This window comes from Furipterus horrens, unplaced genomic scaffold (assembly GCF_987537825.1).
Source record: "Furipterus horrens unplaced genomic scaffold, mFurHor1.1.pri manual_scaffold_6, whole genome shotgun sequence".
Classification (NCBI taxonomy): Eukaryota; Metazoa; Chordata; class Mammalia; order Chiroptera; family Furipteridae; genus Furipterus; species Furipterus horrens.
In genome coordinates this window covers 88873725-88890301 of record NW_028327176.1, presented here as the reverse complement: position 1 = coordinate 88890301, position 16577 = coordinate 88873725, and the positions used below count along the sequence as shown (strand labels likewise).

General features: G+C 51.6%; 1 protein-coding gene and 1 long non-coding RNA gene across 2 annotated transcripts; one reads left to right on the top strand and one right to left on the bottom strand.

Annotated features, from left to right (window-relative positions):
- Window positions 1-2917: 2917 nt before the first annotated feature.
- Window positions 2918-15834, top strand: TULP1 (TUB like protein 1). Its single transcript, XM_090282278.1, has 14 exons — window positions 2918-3023; window positions 3133-3184; window positions 3725-3848; window positions 4084-4230; window positions 4905-5057; window positions 5596-5694; window positions 5768-5884; window positions 6195-6313; window positions 9778-9948; window positions 10127-10239; window positions 10994-11108; window positions 11183-11281; window positions 13780-13951; window positions 15425-15834. Exons 1-14 carry the CDS (start codon window positions 2977-2979, stop codon window positions 15556-15558), a joined length of 1662 nt encoding a protein of 553 aa, XP_090138404.1. The 5' UTR covers window positions 2918-2976; the 3' UTR covers window positions 15559-15834.
- LOC150006881 (uncharacterized) lies at window positions 7724-16333 on the bottom strand. The gene is made up of 2 exons (XR_016512004.1): window positions 16163-16333; window positions 7724-7960 (listed from the first exon to the last, which is right to left on the bottom strand). It is a non-coding gene; the product is annotated as an uncharacterized LOC150006881 (long non-coding RNA).
- Window positions 16334-16577: the final 244 nt, after the last annotated feature.

Sequence of the window (16577 nt, the reverse complement as noted above, 5' to 3'; positions counted from 1 at the left end):
CATACAAAATTTTAATACATTCGCTTCGAAAGTAACAGAAGTTAATGTTAAAAGATTATTTACTTAAAATAATTTTTACATGTTTTCAAAAGTGACTTTTCTAATATGTTCAAATTTATGTATTAAAGTAAAAAGACAGATATAGTTTATAATTAATATCAAAAAAGTAATCAAATTTAAATGTTTTGGAAAATTTTAATTCCATATTAATAAATATTTTCAGAACCCGTCCAGAATAGCATCCAATGTCCCACTAGTTGTCAATATGAAAAACTGCTACTGTGCTTCACATGGTACGTCCAGACCTACATACAGACAAACTGAACAGTCACATGAACTGTTTAATATAGTGCAATGTCCCTTGGCTGTCATGTGCACTGTTATGAAAACCATGCTAATTCATGAGAACCTTCAAACCATGAAAAGAATCAAGAAAATGGACACTTGTTATGCAAGTATCTCTCACGTCCATGCAACCTGAGAGGGAAGATTTGAGAAATGAATTTATCTTTTCATTTACTTAAGAGCTTATTCCCCTCCCCACACTCCAAGGCCACGTCCAACCCTGCCATCCAGGGCAGACAGACAGCTTTGGTTTGGAGAACAGTTGGCAGGAGGTGTGGAGATGGGGTCCCTGCGGCCTGGCAGTGTTCGGATGCGGACATTTAGGTTTCCTGCCTGCGGGTCAGCTGAGGCCCCGCGGTTCTTAGTTATGTATTCATTTGGCATTTCAGACCTCAGAGCCTCTCTGAAATAAGGGTCTCAGGGGGCCTACTCTTGCCCTGGTCAAGCGGGTGGCACTGCTCCATTGTGCCAAGTTCTTTGCTGCCTAGAAACTTTTTGCTTAAGCTGTGCCTTGTTCCTGGAACATTCTCTTTCCCGTCTTTGAAATCCTTCAGATCTCAATTTAAAAATTCTTCTTTCAGGTAGCCTTGTCTGTCTTCTTAATCCAGACTGGATCTCACCTGCTCTTCTCATGGAATCCAGTTCTTTCCCTTCTTGACATTTATTACAATTAATGATAATGAGATCATTATAACTACTTGTGTATTTATATCTTTGCTATCTTTCTCACAAGAATGTGAGCTCCACAAGGGCAGGAACCACATCTTTTTGTCTATCACTGAATGATCAGTGACTGGTACATGGTTGGCGCCAGGGAAATATCTGTTGACCAACCTTCATCTGTGAGTTTTCTCACCTTTAATGCCAGTGTTAATGTCTGCCTCATAAATATTATTGTGAGGTGGGGAGAGAGTGGCAGCAGGGGGCCTCACACAGTATGTGGCCAATAAATGCTAATAGTAGTAGTAGTAGTAGTAGTAGTAGTAGTAGTAGTCACTCAGAGGCAACTGAGGGCTAGAGGATCCTGGAGGGGGGGACTTGAGAGTTCCATAGAGTTGGATAGGTGTTGTGGAATAGTGAGGACATTCCAAGAAGAAGCAGGTTGAGGAAGGACACAGAGGAGAGAAAGATTAAAAGCACTAAGTAAACCTATGTGACAGAAGCGTAGGGTTTGAGAGACATCCCTGTAGTTAGAATGGCAGCTTGGGGCCAGGTCAGGGAGAGCCTTGAATGCCGACTCAGCACATTCAAATTTGAACCTTGGGCAATATAGAGCCTATGAATATTTTTGAGCAAAGGCATCTACTGAAGAAGTAGCATTTTAGAAAGATTGATTATGGCAAATCTGGGTCAGGTGGACCAAGGAATGAAGAAAGAAAAAGAGCCTGACCCTTTCATTCAATCCCCTTCTCTAATCCTGTGGCTGTAAAACACGCCAGGGCTAGGGGCAAAAGCTCTGACAGTAGACAGGTCTGGATCCACGCTCAGGCTCAGCAACATTAGGGTCTGGTGGACACTGAGCAGAAGTCAGTTCACCTCCCTCAGCTTCTCCACCTATAAAATGGAGGTAATCTCTATCCCATCTCACTGGTTGGACTCTTGTATGAAATGAAGATGCACTTACTAATTCCCTCACTTAGAAAGTGAAGCCCAAACATGTGTCAAGTTGTGCTGGAAACATTGGGGAGACAGATAAAGTGGGAGCGTTCTGTAAAGAGGCACATAGTGCCTGCTCTTGAGTGCTCACTGCGCGCCGTTTCCCACTTGTCATTTCACTTAGTCTGCGCAAGACTTATCAAGCCCACGTAATACATGACAAACGAAGGCCCAGAGAGGCTAAGTCACTTGGGGACACTCAGCTTTGACGTGGCAGAGCTCAGGGCTGGGGCTCAAGGGTGACCATGCTGGAGATGACAGACATTTGGATACATCTGGCTATTTCCAGCCTCCAAGACTTTACCTACCTGTTCCCTTTCCATGCAGCCCTGCCCACTTTTATTTGCCTGTGGAACTCCTACTTACCTTCCAAGTTTTCGATCAGGCTACAGAAATCCTCTGGGCAGTCCTCTGGGCGTCCTCAGCACTTCACCAAACCTCTCTCCTGATGCGAGTCGCACCAGCACTGTAGGTGTGGTCTCTAAACTTTTTAAAAAGCATGTCCCCTATCAGTAAAAAACATTTAAAGCTACACCCATCATATAGGTATATTTCTTTATAAAGTATATACACCTACTTTCTGTCAATCCATGTGTGTTAAATATTAGTAAATTCTAGTTATTTTTATGAAAAATAAAGATATAGTATCTGATCTAATATTTTCTTTCCGCACCCCTTTAACCGCCGACAAATTACAAATCAGTAACTAACTCAAAGCTGGGGCGGGGGTGGGGGAGCGCTGGTACAATGATGCCACCTTCCAGCTGCTGAGGGTCGGAGAACAAACAACTAGGGGCTTCAGCCTCTCCCCGCACAGCCGGCCCGCGGGGGCGGGGGGCGCAGGCAGGAGCGCGCGCACAGCGCTGCGGGCCCCACCGTCCCGAGCGGCCGGAGGTGGGGGAAGCTGAGCCGGGATTAGCTGGGACGGGCAGCCAGGCTCCTAGAGCGCAGGGGGTGCGGAGAAGCGAGCGCACCATGCCGCTGCAGGACGACACCCTCCGGGAGGTGTGGGCCTCGGACAGGTGCGGAAGGCCCCCGGCTGCCCACCCGAACCCTGGGGAACCCCAACGGAGGGACTGGGAAGGGCAGGAGAGGGGGACGGAGAAGGACTGCTTACTTCACCGCCCGCAGCGGGCCTGAGGCGGAAGACGGGAGCCCCGGGGTCCAGCGGCGCTCCGAGCAGGTAGGTCGCCGTCGCCTGGAAAAGAGGCGAAAAGGTCCCCCCAACTGTAAGCCGAAGTAAGGTAGGGGATCCGAGAGCGGGAGACCCCCCTCAGAAGAGTGGGGGGTAGTGCTCCCGTGAAGGTTTTCTTTCTTTCTTTCTTTCTTTCTTTCTTTCTTTCTTTCTTTCTTTCTTTCTTTCTTTCTTTCTTTCTTTCTTTCTTTCTTTCTTTCTTTCTTTTCTTTCTCTTTCTTTCTTTCTTTCTTTCTCTTTCTCTCTCTCTTTCTTTCTCTCTCTCTCTTTCTGTATTTACTTATTTATTTATTTATGGAGGAGAGGGGTGTTTGGGAACGGGAGTCCAGGGGAGGAACCCAGCCTTGGGGCACTGGAGGTGGCCGTGGCGCGAGGGAGGGAGGGTCATCCTCACCCCAGGAAGGAGGCTGCACTCCCCTCCCTATAATCCGTGGTTAATTCTGGCGACTCAAGGGATTAGAGGGTGACAGGCAGCCCTCTGAGCCCCCATTTCCTTCCTCTCCTTCCTCTTGACCTCGAACCCCGCAGCGACCGGCCCGGGGACCGAAGCCGAAGAAGAGGGCCGAGGCCCCTGAGTCCCCCTGCCCTACGGGATCCAAGCCCAGGAGACCCGGAGGCAGGCGCGGGGCTGATTCCGGGGGCGCCCCCCGGGGTGAGGAACGAGGAAAGAGGGGGCTGGGGCGGGCCAGGGTGGTGGGACAAGGGGGCAGAGGTGGGGTGCGGGGTGCGGAGGGATGAATGAAAGCCGGGGGAGCGGTGTTGACGGTGGAAACAGAGCCGGGGGCAACCCGGAGGGTGAACAGCCAGAGCCGGGAGCGCCGGGGCCGAGGCCGGGGGCGCTGGCAGAGGGGGGTCGGGCGCTGCCTGACGCGCGCGTCTCGGCTCAGCGGGGCTGAAGGGGAGGCAACGGGAGGAGCCCGCCGAGGCCGGGGCGCCGCAGACCGTCTACACCAAGTTCCTCCGGGACCCCGAGGCCACGAAGCGCGCCCCCCGAGAAACCTTCCTGGTGGCCCGAGCCCCGGGTGCAGAGGACGGTGAGAGAGGGCCCAAGGGAAGTGCGGGTGCGGGGTGGGGGGTGGGGTGGAGAGAAGGAGGGAAGGGGCTGGACGGGAACGGCAGACATGGAGACGCGGAGAACTGGAAAAAACAGCCTCCACTTCTCCGACTTTGTCTTTGAGCCAGAAAGACACTTAATTCTCTTGTTCTTTCTCCTATTTTCGGGGTGGGGAAACTGAGGCACAGGGGTTAAGAGATTTGCCTTCAGTAACTATAACTAGGGTCAGAGGTAGCCCGATGGGTCTGACTCAAGGTCAAAAAAGGAAACCCGCTAGGAACAGCGCAGGTGCAGTGTAAGCGATAGAGACGGAGAAATCGGAGAAGCCGGCAGATGAGGGGAGGGGAGAGGAGGTGAGGGTCCTAGAGAGCGAGGGAGGAAGGACCTGAGAAGGGCATTTTCCCGGAACAGGACTGCCAAACCCCAGGACCCTGCCCCCACCAACTCCAGCTCTCTCTCCTGACGTGCACACTTCCAAATACTTTGGGGTCGCCCCCGTTCTTTGAGGAAGTTGCTGAAACTCCTTTCCTCCTGTTCCAGAGGAAAGCCTCCTACCCTTGGTGCTCACTCACCCCTTGCAGTAATCTGCAAGGGATGGGCTCCCCAAATAATGAGGTCCACTCAGCCCCCATAATGAGGAGTTTCTACCTACAGAGGATGAGGAGGAGGAAGAGGAGGATCATGAAGATGAAGAGGAAAAGGAGACGGAAAAGAAAGAGAAAGTCCCTCTGCCTCCCAAGAAGCCCCCTACAGAGAAGGCTTCTACAGACATGAAGGAGAGGAGGGCCAAGGCCCAGGGTCCGAAGGGTGGGTGTCAGAGTACAGAGGGAGCACACAGACAGGTAAAACGAGCCCTGCCCTTTGGGGCTCAGGGTCTCATTGATACACAGGAGTTGAGACATCAAAGTGACCCAGTGCCTGGACCTGGAAGCTTCTTCCCTGCTGGTTTCTTCCCCCAGGGTCCTTAGGATATGGATCAATATGTGCTCCCCACAGCATCCCCCCTGCCCCTGCCCCTGCCCAGCATTCTCTGTGAGCCAAGGAGGGCAGAGAATTTGGGTTTGTGTGTGTGTGTGGTTTTTGTTTAGTTTTTAAAAAACCCAGTACGACTTATTGTTATAATTTTTATAAAAGTATCAATGTGATTACAGTAAAAATCTATCAATGAACAGATGCAGTGGTGGCCCCCTGTCCTGGGCACCCCGTCTTCCAGGCGCTGCAGTCTGGTACAAGTGTGCCCTTTTTGTACTCAGGGTTAGAAATGAGCACAGCAGAAGCCAAACTCTGCCCCAGTCAGGGCTTCCGCCTCCCTAGGGACTCTCTAACCCCCGCCCTTCATCTTCAGGGGGCCTGGGGAGCCCTGTCCCCCCACCAAAACCTCTGCGCATTAAGAAGAAGGTGCCAACAGGGGAAGAGACCAAGATGAGAAAGACAAAGAAGAAAGGTGAGACTGGTCTCTGGAGAAACAGGTGACTCTGGGTGTGAAGGAGTTTTGACCCCTTCACACACACACACAGGGTCTGGAGAAGCTGACAAGGACCCCTCAGTGAGCTTGCCCAGAGTGCAGAAGATCCCGGCAGCCATGTTTCTGGCTGGGGACGATGGCCCAGCTGAGAAAGCTCTGAAGAAGAAAGGTGGGTGGCAGTGGCCTCTAGTGCCATGACATGGAGAAGCAATCCTAGGGCTGGGGAGTTGGGGCACAGTGTAGGGTAGGAGTGTGGGTTCTAGAGTCAGGACCTGGGGGACTTCTTGACCACCACCATTTTAATAGCTCTGTGGCCTGAGGCAGGTAGGTATCTGACTTTCTGAGGCTCTGACAATATTAATGTGGGGTACTCTCTTGGGTTGTGGGAAGGGTCCAAGTGAGACATGGCTATTAGAAGCACCTTGCAAACCATGAAGTACTCCACCAGTGTTAAGAGACTTGTCCCCACTCTGTTCCAGGTACTTCCAAAGGCTCAGAAGAGGAGAGGAAGGAGGAAGAGGGGGAGGCGGAAGAGGTGGCAGCTGTGGTGACCAAGAACAGCAATCAGAAGGGCAAAGCGAAAGGGAAAGGCAAAAAGGTCGGGTCTCAGTGGGAAAGGGCGCTGAGATCCCTTTAGGGACAGTGGCAGGGGCCTGGGCTTGGGGGACTAGAGTGTGGGTCCTCGTGGGCTGGGGTCATGAAGTTCCTTTGGGTTAGAATCTTGGCTCCCCCTCTGGTGACAGGATATGAGGAGAAAAGACACCAGACTTGTGAGAACAGAAGAGACAGTTGTGGGGTCACCAGGCTGGAATTGGCCACCCAAGGGTCCTTCTGGTCTCTAAGCCCTCCCTTCTTCAGCCACCACATGAAAACACACATTTTCTGGACCAGGGAGGTGGAGCACACAGGCCAGCAAGCACATCTGTACATACCCTGAGGCATACCCACAGGCAGATAGTCAGCTGTAGGAGGAGTTAAAATATCTCCACCCAGCAGCTCTACACTCCCCAAGTGCTTTCTGTTACCCCACCCAATGCCTCCCAACCTTCCAGCAACTAGAGGGTTAACACTGGCTGTCAGGGGCCTCCAGGATCCTCCTCCAGGTCTATCAGTGTCCATTCTGACTGGGCATTCTCCACAGGCAGAGCAGGTTGTTAAATATGTTGAACATCGCTCTTACAACCTCAGGCACCAACATGCACAAATTCAAGTGAGCAGGAGGAGAGAGAGATCCAACTGGAGAGGGAAAATGATGAGAGTCTTTGAGAAACTGGTTTCCACACATGGAGAGATCACCATGCAGGGTTGGGGTCTTCGCTGTGTGGGTTTGTTAGTTTGTTCAGGTGTGGTGAGGTCTTGGGGGCTGATTCGCATTAGCCGAGATCACCAGATACTGATGTATAAACTGAAAGGGCAGTTTATTCTGCCCCATGAGGAAGAGAACTGAAGGCAGCACAGCCTTCTGTACAGTAGGCCTTTGAAATCCACAGCTGTAGAAATGTTGGATATGCTCCGGCTTTCTCCAGATTACACTCCAAACATACTCTTGTGTTTCACAAGTTTCTTCTGGAGCAACCTAGAGTGAAGAGATGCTCACTTGCCCTCAGGCTAAGGGCCTGCTCCCCAACACCAGCCTCACAGTGCAAACCTGCCCTCAGCAAAAATGCCTGACCACAGCACATCAGAGCTCAAAGAGAGCATTTAACCCTCAAAAGCACACACCCAGGCTGGTAGTCCCTTCTCTCCCCTGCTGGGAAAGCTAGGGTTAGAATTTTCGCTCCCTGTCTTGTGAGGGATAGAATATGAGGACTAAGTGCACCAGGTTTGTGAGAACAGAAGGGACAGTGTGCGTCGCCAAGCCAGGCCACTCTAGAACCTAATGCAACCAAATTGTTATTAGTCTTTCCATGAGCAAAATTTGCTTATTCATTCATTAATTATTTTAACCATATATTATTTAACCAAATATAATATTTGTTATATTACCATATAACAAATCACCCTAAAATTTAGTGTCTTAAAACAACAAACATTTATTTTCTTAATTTCTGAGTCAGAAATCTAGGAGCAGCTTAGCAGGGTAGTTCTGGCTCAGGGTTTTATGAGGTTGCAGTCAAGATGTCACCTAGGTCTGCAGTCATTCTGAAAGCTTAACTGTCATGGTTGTTGGCTGGAGGTCTCTCATGGGGCGGCTTCAGTGTTCTCATGGCATGGCAGCCAGCCTACCCCAGAGCCCGAGAATGGCCTGAGAGAAGGCAAACAGAAGCCACAGTATCTTTTATGCCTTAGCCTTAGATGTGGCCACCCCGTTATTTCTGCCATATCTATTGGTCAGAAAGACCAACCCTGATACCATGTGGGAGGGGACTACACATGGGGGTCAATACCAGGAGGCAGGGACAATTGGGGGCCATCTTGGTAGCTGACTACTTCATTGAGTACTACGTGCTTATAACTATAATGGTAGCTAACACTTGTGCTACATTGTGTGCTTAGAACACAGCAATTGATACCTTCAGCTTCCCCTCCCCTCACCCCCTGAGAGTGTATCCATACGCAGGAAGGTGTTTATAAAGGCTCTGGATCTAACAGGAAACTGGGCAGCATTAAATAAATCCCAGCTCCACCTCTTACAAACTATATGAACTTAGGCAAATTCCTTAACCTCTCTGAAGCTCAGCTTCCTCATCTGTAAAACAGGACAGTTAATTCCGTCTTCGCAGCTGAAGGGTCCAAGGGAAAGACGGAGTCAATACAGCTTGGCTTCAGGTGCGCCGCAGGAGTTGCCGGTGTTGACTACGTCAAACCGCCTTAGGGACTCGGGCTCCGGATTTTCTGTCGGGGTTTACTCCCTTAGCCTTTCCCCTGAAGAGGTATGCCGCAAGGCAGCGGAGGTTTTTTGGAGTCAGAGTTTTCCTTCTCTGATGTACCCTGACTGGAAGATCGAACCAGCGACACTTAGCTCGCAGGCCGACGCTCAATCCACTGAGCCAAACCAGCCAGGGTCAGGACAGTTAATTATCTCAGTGGATATTGATAAGAGGGTACCCTGGATGGTTTGGCTCAGTAGATTGAGCGTCGGCCTGCGAGCTAAGTGTCGCTGGTTCGATCTTCCAGTCAGGGCACATCAGAGAAGGAAAACTCTGACTCCAAAAAACCTCCGCTGCCTTGCGGCATACCTCTTCAGGGGAAAGGCTAAGGGAGTAAACCCCGACAGAAAATCCGGAGCCGGAGTCCCTAAGGCGGTTTGACGTTGTAGTCAACACCGGCAACTCCTGCGGCGCACCTGAAGCCAAGCTGTATTGACTCTGTCTTTCCCTTGGACCCTTCAGCTGCGAAGAGAGGGGGGGTCTGCTGCATGGGCAACAGCAGACCCTCCATATCACCCTGCCCAGGCTCTGTAGCTTCAGCTTCACTGGAGAGGACACTCCAGCGTCATCGCAAGATGTCGATTCAACACGGGAGGAGACAGATACCGTGTCACTCCCGAGTCGGACTGCACAGCCATTCTCGGCGGTGCAGATAGACTCTTAAGAAGCTACACCATCGTCTCTCGAGACGGACGGCTGCCGACGACGACGATTGATAAGAGGATTAAATGAGTTAGTATTTGAAAAGTGCTTAGAGCTACACCTGGCACATTGGTAGACTTTATATGAGCACTTGTTAAATGTATAAATTAAGTAAGGTCTGTTCCAGGGATCTACCCCAGCCTATCTACTTCTTAAATGAAAAACTGAGTCAGGGCACTTAAAAAACCTGACAGATAGTAGTGGAACCAGGATTTGAACCCATGCTCTCTGGCTCCAGAGCCTCAGCTCCTAACTACAAGCTAAATGAAATAATAATTAAGTGCAAGCTTCCCAGAACCTCCTGACATAGCCTGCTGAGCTACAGGGGAAGCTGAGGGACCTGCCACACTCTAGCTGGCCTCTTTATTCTCTCCCCACACAGAAAGTGGTGAGTTGTCCTGCCTGCTCTGCCTGTGTCCCAGCACTGGGGACATGCCGAGGGCAGGGGAGCTAGTGCCCCCAGTCTGATGCATCCTCTGCCCCCACCCAGAAGGAGGAGAGGGCCCCGTCCCCACCCATGGAAGTGGGTGAACCCCGGGAGTTCGTGCTTCAGCCTGCCCCCCAGGGCCGAACAGTGCGCTGCCGGCTGACCCGGGACAAGAAGGGTATGGATAGGGGCCTGTATCCCTCCTACTTTCTGCACCTGGACACGGAGAAAAAGGTGGGTAAGGGAGAGGTGGAGGGAGGGACGGTGGAGGTGCCAGAACGTAGGCTGAGGGAGGCTCTGGGGCTGAGGGGAAGGGGCTACAAGGCAAACAGGCTTTCTCTTCCCCTCACCCACCTCCTTTGCCACCCCATCTTCTCTTCTCATCCTCCCACCTGTCTCCACATTACCCCAGGTGTTCCTCTTGGCTGGCAGGAAACGGAAACGGAGCAAGACAGCCAATTACCTCATCTCCAGCGACCCTACCAATCTGTCCCGAGGAGGGGAGAGTTTTGTCGGGAAGCTGAGGTGGGGCTGGGGGGCTCAGAGCCTGCAGGCTGTCCTCTGTGCCTGCAGAGTGCCCACCACATTGGACAGCCTGGCTCAGGGCTCCTCACACTTCGTACAGATCACTTGGGGGTCTTGCCAAAATGGTTCAGTGGGTCTGGGATGGGGCGGGGTGGGGGTTGGGGGTAGATTCTGCATTTCTAACAACCACCCAGGTGATGCCTGCACTGCTGGTCCAGGGACCTCAGTTGGAGTAGAGGATAAGTTCCATGAGGGCAGGGCACACAGTAGCTACTCAGTAAATATTTACCAAGTGAGTGAATGAACAAATATTTGGCACCTACCCTGTGCTATGTCCCCTCATATATCTCATCTAATCCTCACCACAAACCTGAGAGGTGGGGGCTGGACCCCTGAGTCAAGCCTAATTCAAGGTAACTTGCAGAAATTAACCAATTTAATCTTATTAACAACCAAATAAGATAAATACTATTCAGATACCCATTTTGCAGATGGGGAAGTTGAGGCTCAGACCAGTTAAGTAATTTGCTAAAGGTCACACAGCTAGTAGGAGATGGAGCTGAGATTTCAGTCTCTAGATCCACCTTTATAAAAGACCTCATGTGGGAAGCCTGGAGCAGGGGACATAAATTGCTCTATCCTCAGACACCTCCCTTGATGCTCAAGGAGCTCTCAAAACTGCTTGGCTGGGAGGGTCTTGGAGTAGGGGCGTGGAAGCCCCTTAGCCCCCAGCCCAGCTACACCGCGCTTGCAGGTCCAACCTCCTAGGGAACCGCTTTACCGTCTTTGACAACGGGCAGAGCCCGCACCGCGGAGGAGGCAGCGCGGATGTGGGGCGCCTTAGGCAGGAGCTGGCAGCTGTGATCTATGTAAGCCTCCAGCTGTTCCCCGTGGCAGGCCCCTCCCCTTGCAGGAGCTGGTCTAATGCGCAACTCCCTCCCAGGAAACCAACGTGCTGGGCTTCCGAGGACCCCGGCGCATGACGGTCATCATTCCGGGCATGAATGTGGACAATGAGAGGGTCCCCATCCGGCCCCGAAATGTGAGCCCTGCACATCCCTGACCCTTCTCCCTGAGGGCCCTACTCCCTTTGTAATTCACTTGGGGGCTGGGGCGCAGGGAGCTGGGAGGTAGAGGGGGAGTCAGCTTGCCCAACACCCAGCCTCCTGAGCACACTCCACCCTCCAGGACAAATTCGTTCTAGCAACTTGTGGCATGAATTCAAGATTTTTGTAACTGAATTCACTGAAACAAGCACAGTGGTTGCTTTTTTAAAGTTTACACCAAATCATCCATGTATATAGTCATTCAACACACATATACTGAGCGCCAAGTATTATTCCAGGCACCTGGAAGATATCAGTGAACAAAACAAAGATCTGCTCTCATGAAGCTGGCATTCCAGTGGAGCAAGACGGTAGATAATAATTGTGAGAAATAAGTAGATAATGTAGTATGTTAGAAAACAATAAGTGCTTTGGGGGGGGGGGAGAAAGTCAAACAGGGTTAGAGAAATGAGAGGTGTGTATTTATAGGTTTTAATATTAAATACAGTGGTCAGAGTGGGCCTCATGGATAAGGTGAAATTTGAGAAAAGTCTTGAAAGACATGAGGGAGCAAACCTGCAGGTATCTGGAGAAAGATCATCCAGACAGAGGGAAGAGCCCATGCAAAGGCCCTGAGGCAGGAAGGTGCCTGATGGGCATGAAAAAAGCAGGTGGCCAGTGTGGCTGGAGGGAGACGACGTAATAGGTGAGAGTGAGGGGCAGATAGGGCCTGTGTAACTGGATTTTACTCTGAGAGAAACAGGAAGCCAGAGTAGGATTTTGAGCAAAGGAGTGACATGATTTGACTTATATTTTAAAAGCAAAGGTTGTATGTGTGTGTGTGTGTGTGTAGGTGTACGTGTAGGGTACATGGAGAGATGTCCTACAGAAAGGTGGCCTCCTGCAGAGTCAGTCCCACACCCTTGCCCCTTAGCAAGGTGGGTCCTTTGAGCCCAGGGTTTCAGAGACAGGAGGACTGGCATGCCCCATACAGTAATGTCACCTTACTCATTTACAATGAAAAAATAATATCCCTATCATCTGATCACATGTCATCCCCTGCTGGAAAGTCACATGGTAATCAGAGCCAGCCAACCCATGGGGCATCAGCATGGGAGGTTCTGGTCTAGAGGATCCTGTAGGTCCCACACTTGCTCCTTCCATGCCCAGAATAAACATACATATCCTCCAGAGGAAGTGTATTCTGTACATTTGGGCTCAGTAAATACTTTCCAGTGCTGCTCTCTCTTTACCACCTCAGTTCATTTATTCTACAACCATTCATTAAAACAAGGCACTGGCGGACCCCTTGAGGACAGCTTCAGAAAGTGCTATAACCCACCTGGCAGGAGGCCCTGAGAGCCTCTCAAAAAAAAGAACAAAAACAAACAAACAAGGCACTGGAGCCCTGGCTGGTGTGGCTTAGTGGATTGAGCACCGGCCTGTGAACCAGAGGGTTGCTGGTTCAATTCCCAGTCAGGGCACATGCCTGGGTTGCAGGCCAGGTCCTCAGTTTGGGGTGTGCAAGAGGCAACCACACATTGATATTTCTCTCCCTCTCTTCCCCTCTCTCTAAAAAGATAAATGAAAAATCTTAAAACAAACAAATAAAAGCAAAAAAAGCAAAAAAAAAAAAAAAAAAAAAAAATAACCCAGGCACTGAAGATCCAAAATCAACGCAGCAATTAACATCAAAACAATATTTAATATTTATTGAGCATTTACTCTGTTCTGGGGGAACTGACCTAAATAGAACTTCATGTGCTATTAACTTATTTAATACTCACAACTGAGGGAAACCAAGGCATAGAGATGTTACTCAAATACTGTGCCTGCCTTTAGAGTATCTAACTCTGTCCATTACAGTGTACTGGGAGAAATAAGAGCAAGGTGTTATTGGAAGCTCCGAGCTAAAACATCTAAATCAGACATGGAGTCGGGAAAGCTTCTTGGAAAATATGATCTTGAGTGGACTCACTCTAAGACACGAATGTGACAGGTGGCAAGGAAACTCAGGAAAGAAATAATTCAAGAGCACCTCATACACAAGCATTATTACTCTTTCCTTCCAAAAATTCTCCCAGGACATTTTGTTTTAACCACCGTTTACCTGTTCATCTCCCCAGGTTCAACTGTGCCCTCCTTGTAGGTTCTAGAATGTCTGGTTCATCCTTGTAATCAGGTGCCAGCATGTGGCCATTCTGAAGAACCCTTGGGTACTAATGGCACAGAACACCAGCTGTGTGCCAGGTGCTACTTCCCATTGTCCACCCTCCACTCTGGCATCCCACAGCAAGCCCCATTCTCACAAACACACACCCTGCCCACAAGGGCAGCAGAGACCAAGCATGCTCTCAAGGATACCCTGAGTAGACATTGACATCCAGGCTGTGCAAGAGCATGCATAGGTCCCCAGGCCCCTTCCCCTGACATTCCTGAGATATGTCACCGACCCCTAACTGTCCTCTCCCCAATACTTTCCCCGGCCTCCCAGGCCAGCGATGGGCTGCTGGTGCGCTGGCAGAACAAAACTCTGGAGAGCCTCATTGAGCTGCATAACAAGCCACCTGTCTGGAATGAAGACAGTGGCTCCTACACCCTCAACTTCCAAGGTAGAGTCACGCAGGCCTCAGTCAAGAACTTCCAGATTGTCCACGCCGATGACTGTGAGTATCTGAGGGCCTAGACCAGGCTGTTCCCACCCACTCTAGGACCCCGACCCTCACTCAGGCTTTTTACCCATCATCTTTCTCTCTCCCTGGAGCCAGAACACCTAAGAAGTTTGCTCTCTCCTTCAGGGGTGTCCACACTGTGCCCTCAGGAGCCTCAGGTGTTCCAAGCAGATGTCTTGGGGTTCATTATTCCAAGCCCTCATTCTAGCAGAATCCTGGGGGAGAAACTCGGATATTCTGGACAAAACTGTGTTGAAGGGAGAGTTAAGCTGCTGGAGTTTGAAAATCACTGATAGCCTGACCACTTTTTGGTCAAAGAGGGTGCTGAGGCTCAGAGAGGGCAGTCCTTGCCCAGTTTTTCAGCTCCTCCACTCATTGCACTGGCCCTCAAATTTTACTTCACAAACACTTACACAGTGCTTTCTATGTGCCAGGCACTGTTCTCAGGGCTTTATAGATAAGGAATCATTAAATCTTTTCAACAATACTGTGAGAAAGGTACTATTATTATCCCTATTAGGCAGATGAGAAAACAGAAGAGAGAGGTTAAATGACTTGACCAAGATCATACAGCTAGTAAGAGGTAAAGCTGAAATTGGAACCCAGGTGGTCTGGCTCCAGTGCCCAGTTTCTAACCCCTTTAGACCTTTTGGAGTAGAGAATACTAATCAAGCATTTCTGAGTGGCTACTCTGTTGTCTTCTCTCAAATGAGGTGAGAGGGATGCCCTCGAGGAGTTAGGGAAACAAGATGTATACATAACATACTTAAGTAAAAAAGCCCCTGTCATAAGCTTGGGGAGAGGTCCACACTAGTGTAAGGAAGCTTGGGAATGGAAAGTTATCTCCCAAGGGTCTACAGGGCCAGCTAATACTGAGCAATTCCCATCCCCCACTCCATCCTGGGGCTATGCCCCTGGTATCACCTGTCCCCAAGCCTTGGATAACTCCTCTGTAGATCACATTTCTGGTAGAGCTTAGTCTGGTGAGGTTGGGGGTATTTTTAGCAACTTCCTGTCCCTATGGATGCTGGGAGGTGTTGGGGGCTGACTGGGGCCCCTGGATGAGGAAGGGAACCAGGGGCTAGGCCAGGGGTTGAGCCTGGTGGTCTAAGATGGGACTTGGGTCAGTTGGGAGGGAAGGGGAAGAAGGAATGGGGTCAAAAGACAACAGAAAAGTTGGCAAGGGAGGAATCTAGGCTTGGGGAAGTTTGACAGGTTCCTATACTTAAGTGGCAGTTGCATGCAATAGCCCTGGGCTTAAGAAGTAAGGCAGGGTCCCCTCCTCAGGGGCTTACAGTCTGAGGATAGTAAAGCTGCAGGTGGGGCAGGTACGGTGAGAGAAGGAAAAGGGGATGGGTGGAGGGTGAATAACTGAGAAGGTGGCTGAGTATTGGCGACCCAATGTTGATTGACAGGATGGGGACCCAGGAGGTCTGGGGACACCCCCACCCTTGTGTTTGTCCACAGCTGACTATATCGTGCTTCAGTTCGGCCGCGTGGCGGAGGACGCCTTCACCCTAGACTACCGGTACCCGCTGTGCGCCCTACAGGCCTTCGCCATCGCCCTCTCCAGCTTCGACGGGAAGCTAGCCTGCGAGTGACACCAGCAGCCCCCAGCGTCCCCAGAGCCCCCCAGGGTCGGGGAAAGGATTCAGTGGAGGCTTGCAGGATTCATCAAAGCCCCCACTAAAGACTCCTCCTTTATCGGGGGCTGGTCCCTCACTGCCTCCAGGTGACCTCCATCCACTCACTCCCCAGCCTGGCACAGACCGAGTGAGGGGAGGAGCTCAGAGGGTCCGACGCAGATGAAGAACATCTGGAGTTGGAGTTGCACATCTGGTCACAGAGCTAGCCTGCGCCGCTACACACACACACACGAACACACACACACACCCCACCCCCAGTCACTTCCTGTCCAGAATCAGTAGCCAGTGTTGTTTTAACCCCCTCTGTGGCCGTGCTAGGGCTCCGAGGAGCTGGCAGGCTCCGAGGAGGGGGGTGGGTGATGGAGGATGAGGGCCGGGTAAGCACAACTCCAATAAAAGCTGCGTCCCAGGCCTAGCGGAGCAGTGGTTCTTCAGCTACTATGAAGGACCATGCGGCGGAAGGGGTCCGGAGGGCGAGCTAAAGGCCACCGTTCCCCGCTCCCGCCCTGGCCCCGGGCGCTCCCGTGTTCCCTCCCCCGGCGCCCATCGTCTGTCCTACCGAAACTCGGCCAGCTCGCCGTGTCATGACGCCCCCCGCGGGGGCCCCGGGGAGTCGGGCCGAGAAAGAGGGCCCCGGAGGTCCGGGAAGAGGGGGAAAGGGAGAAATTCGAGAAACAAGCCTCTCGGGGAGAACCAGACAAACCGGGTCCGGGCAGGGCGGGCGCAGCCGCCAGGGTGGGGCTGGGTCTGGGCCCCGGAGGGGGGGCCGGGCACTCAGGCGGGAGAGGGAGCTCCGCCTCGGCGGCTCTGGAGTAGGGGGTGGGGGGTACCCGGAGGCCCGTGCGCTCCGGCTCTGCTGGGTTCTTCGTGACGCGGCACCCGGGCCCCGATACTGACGGGAGTCGGTTCTCGAGGCACGAGCTCCGCCCTTGGCACCGCCCAGGCTGGAGCCCCAAATTCCGATGGGGTACTGG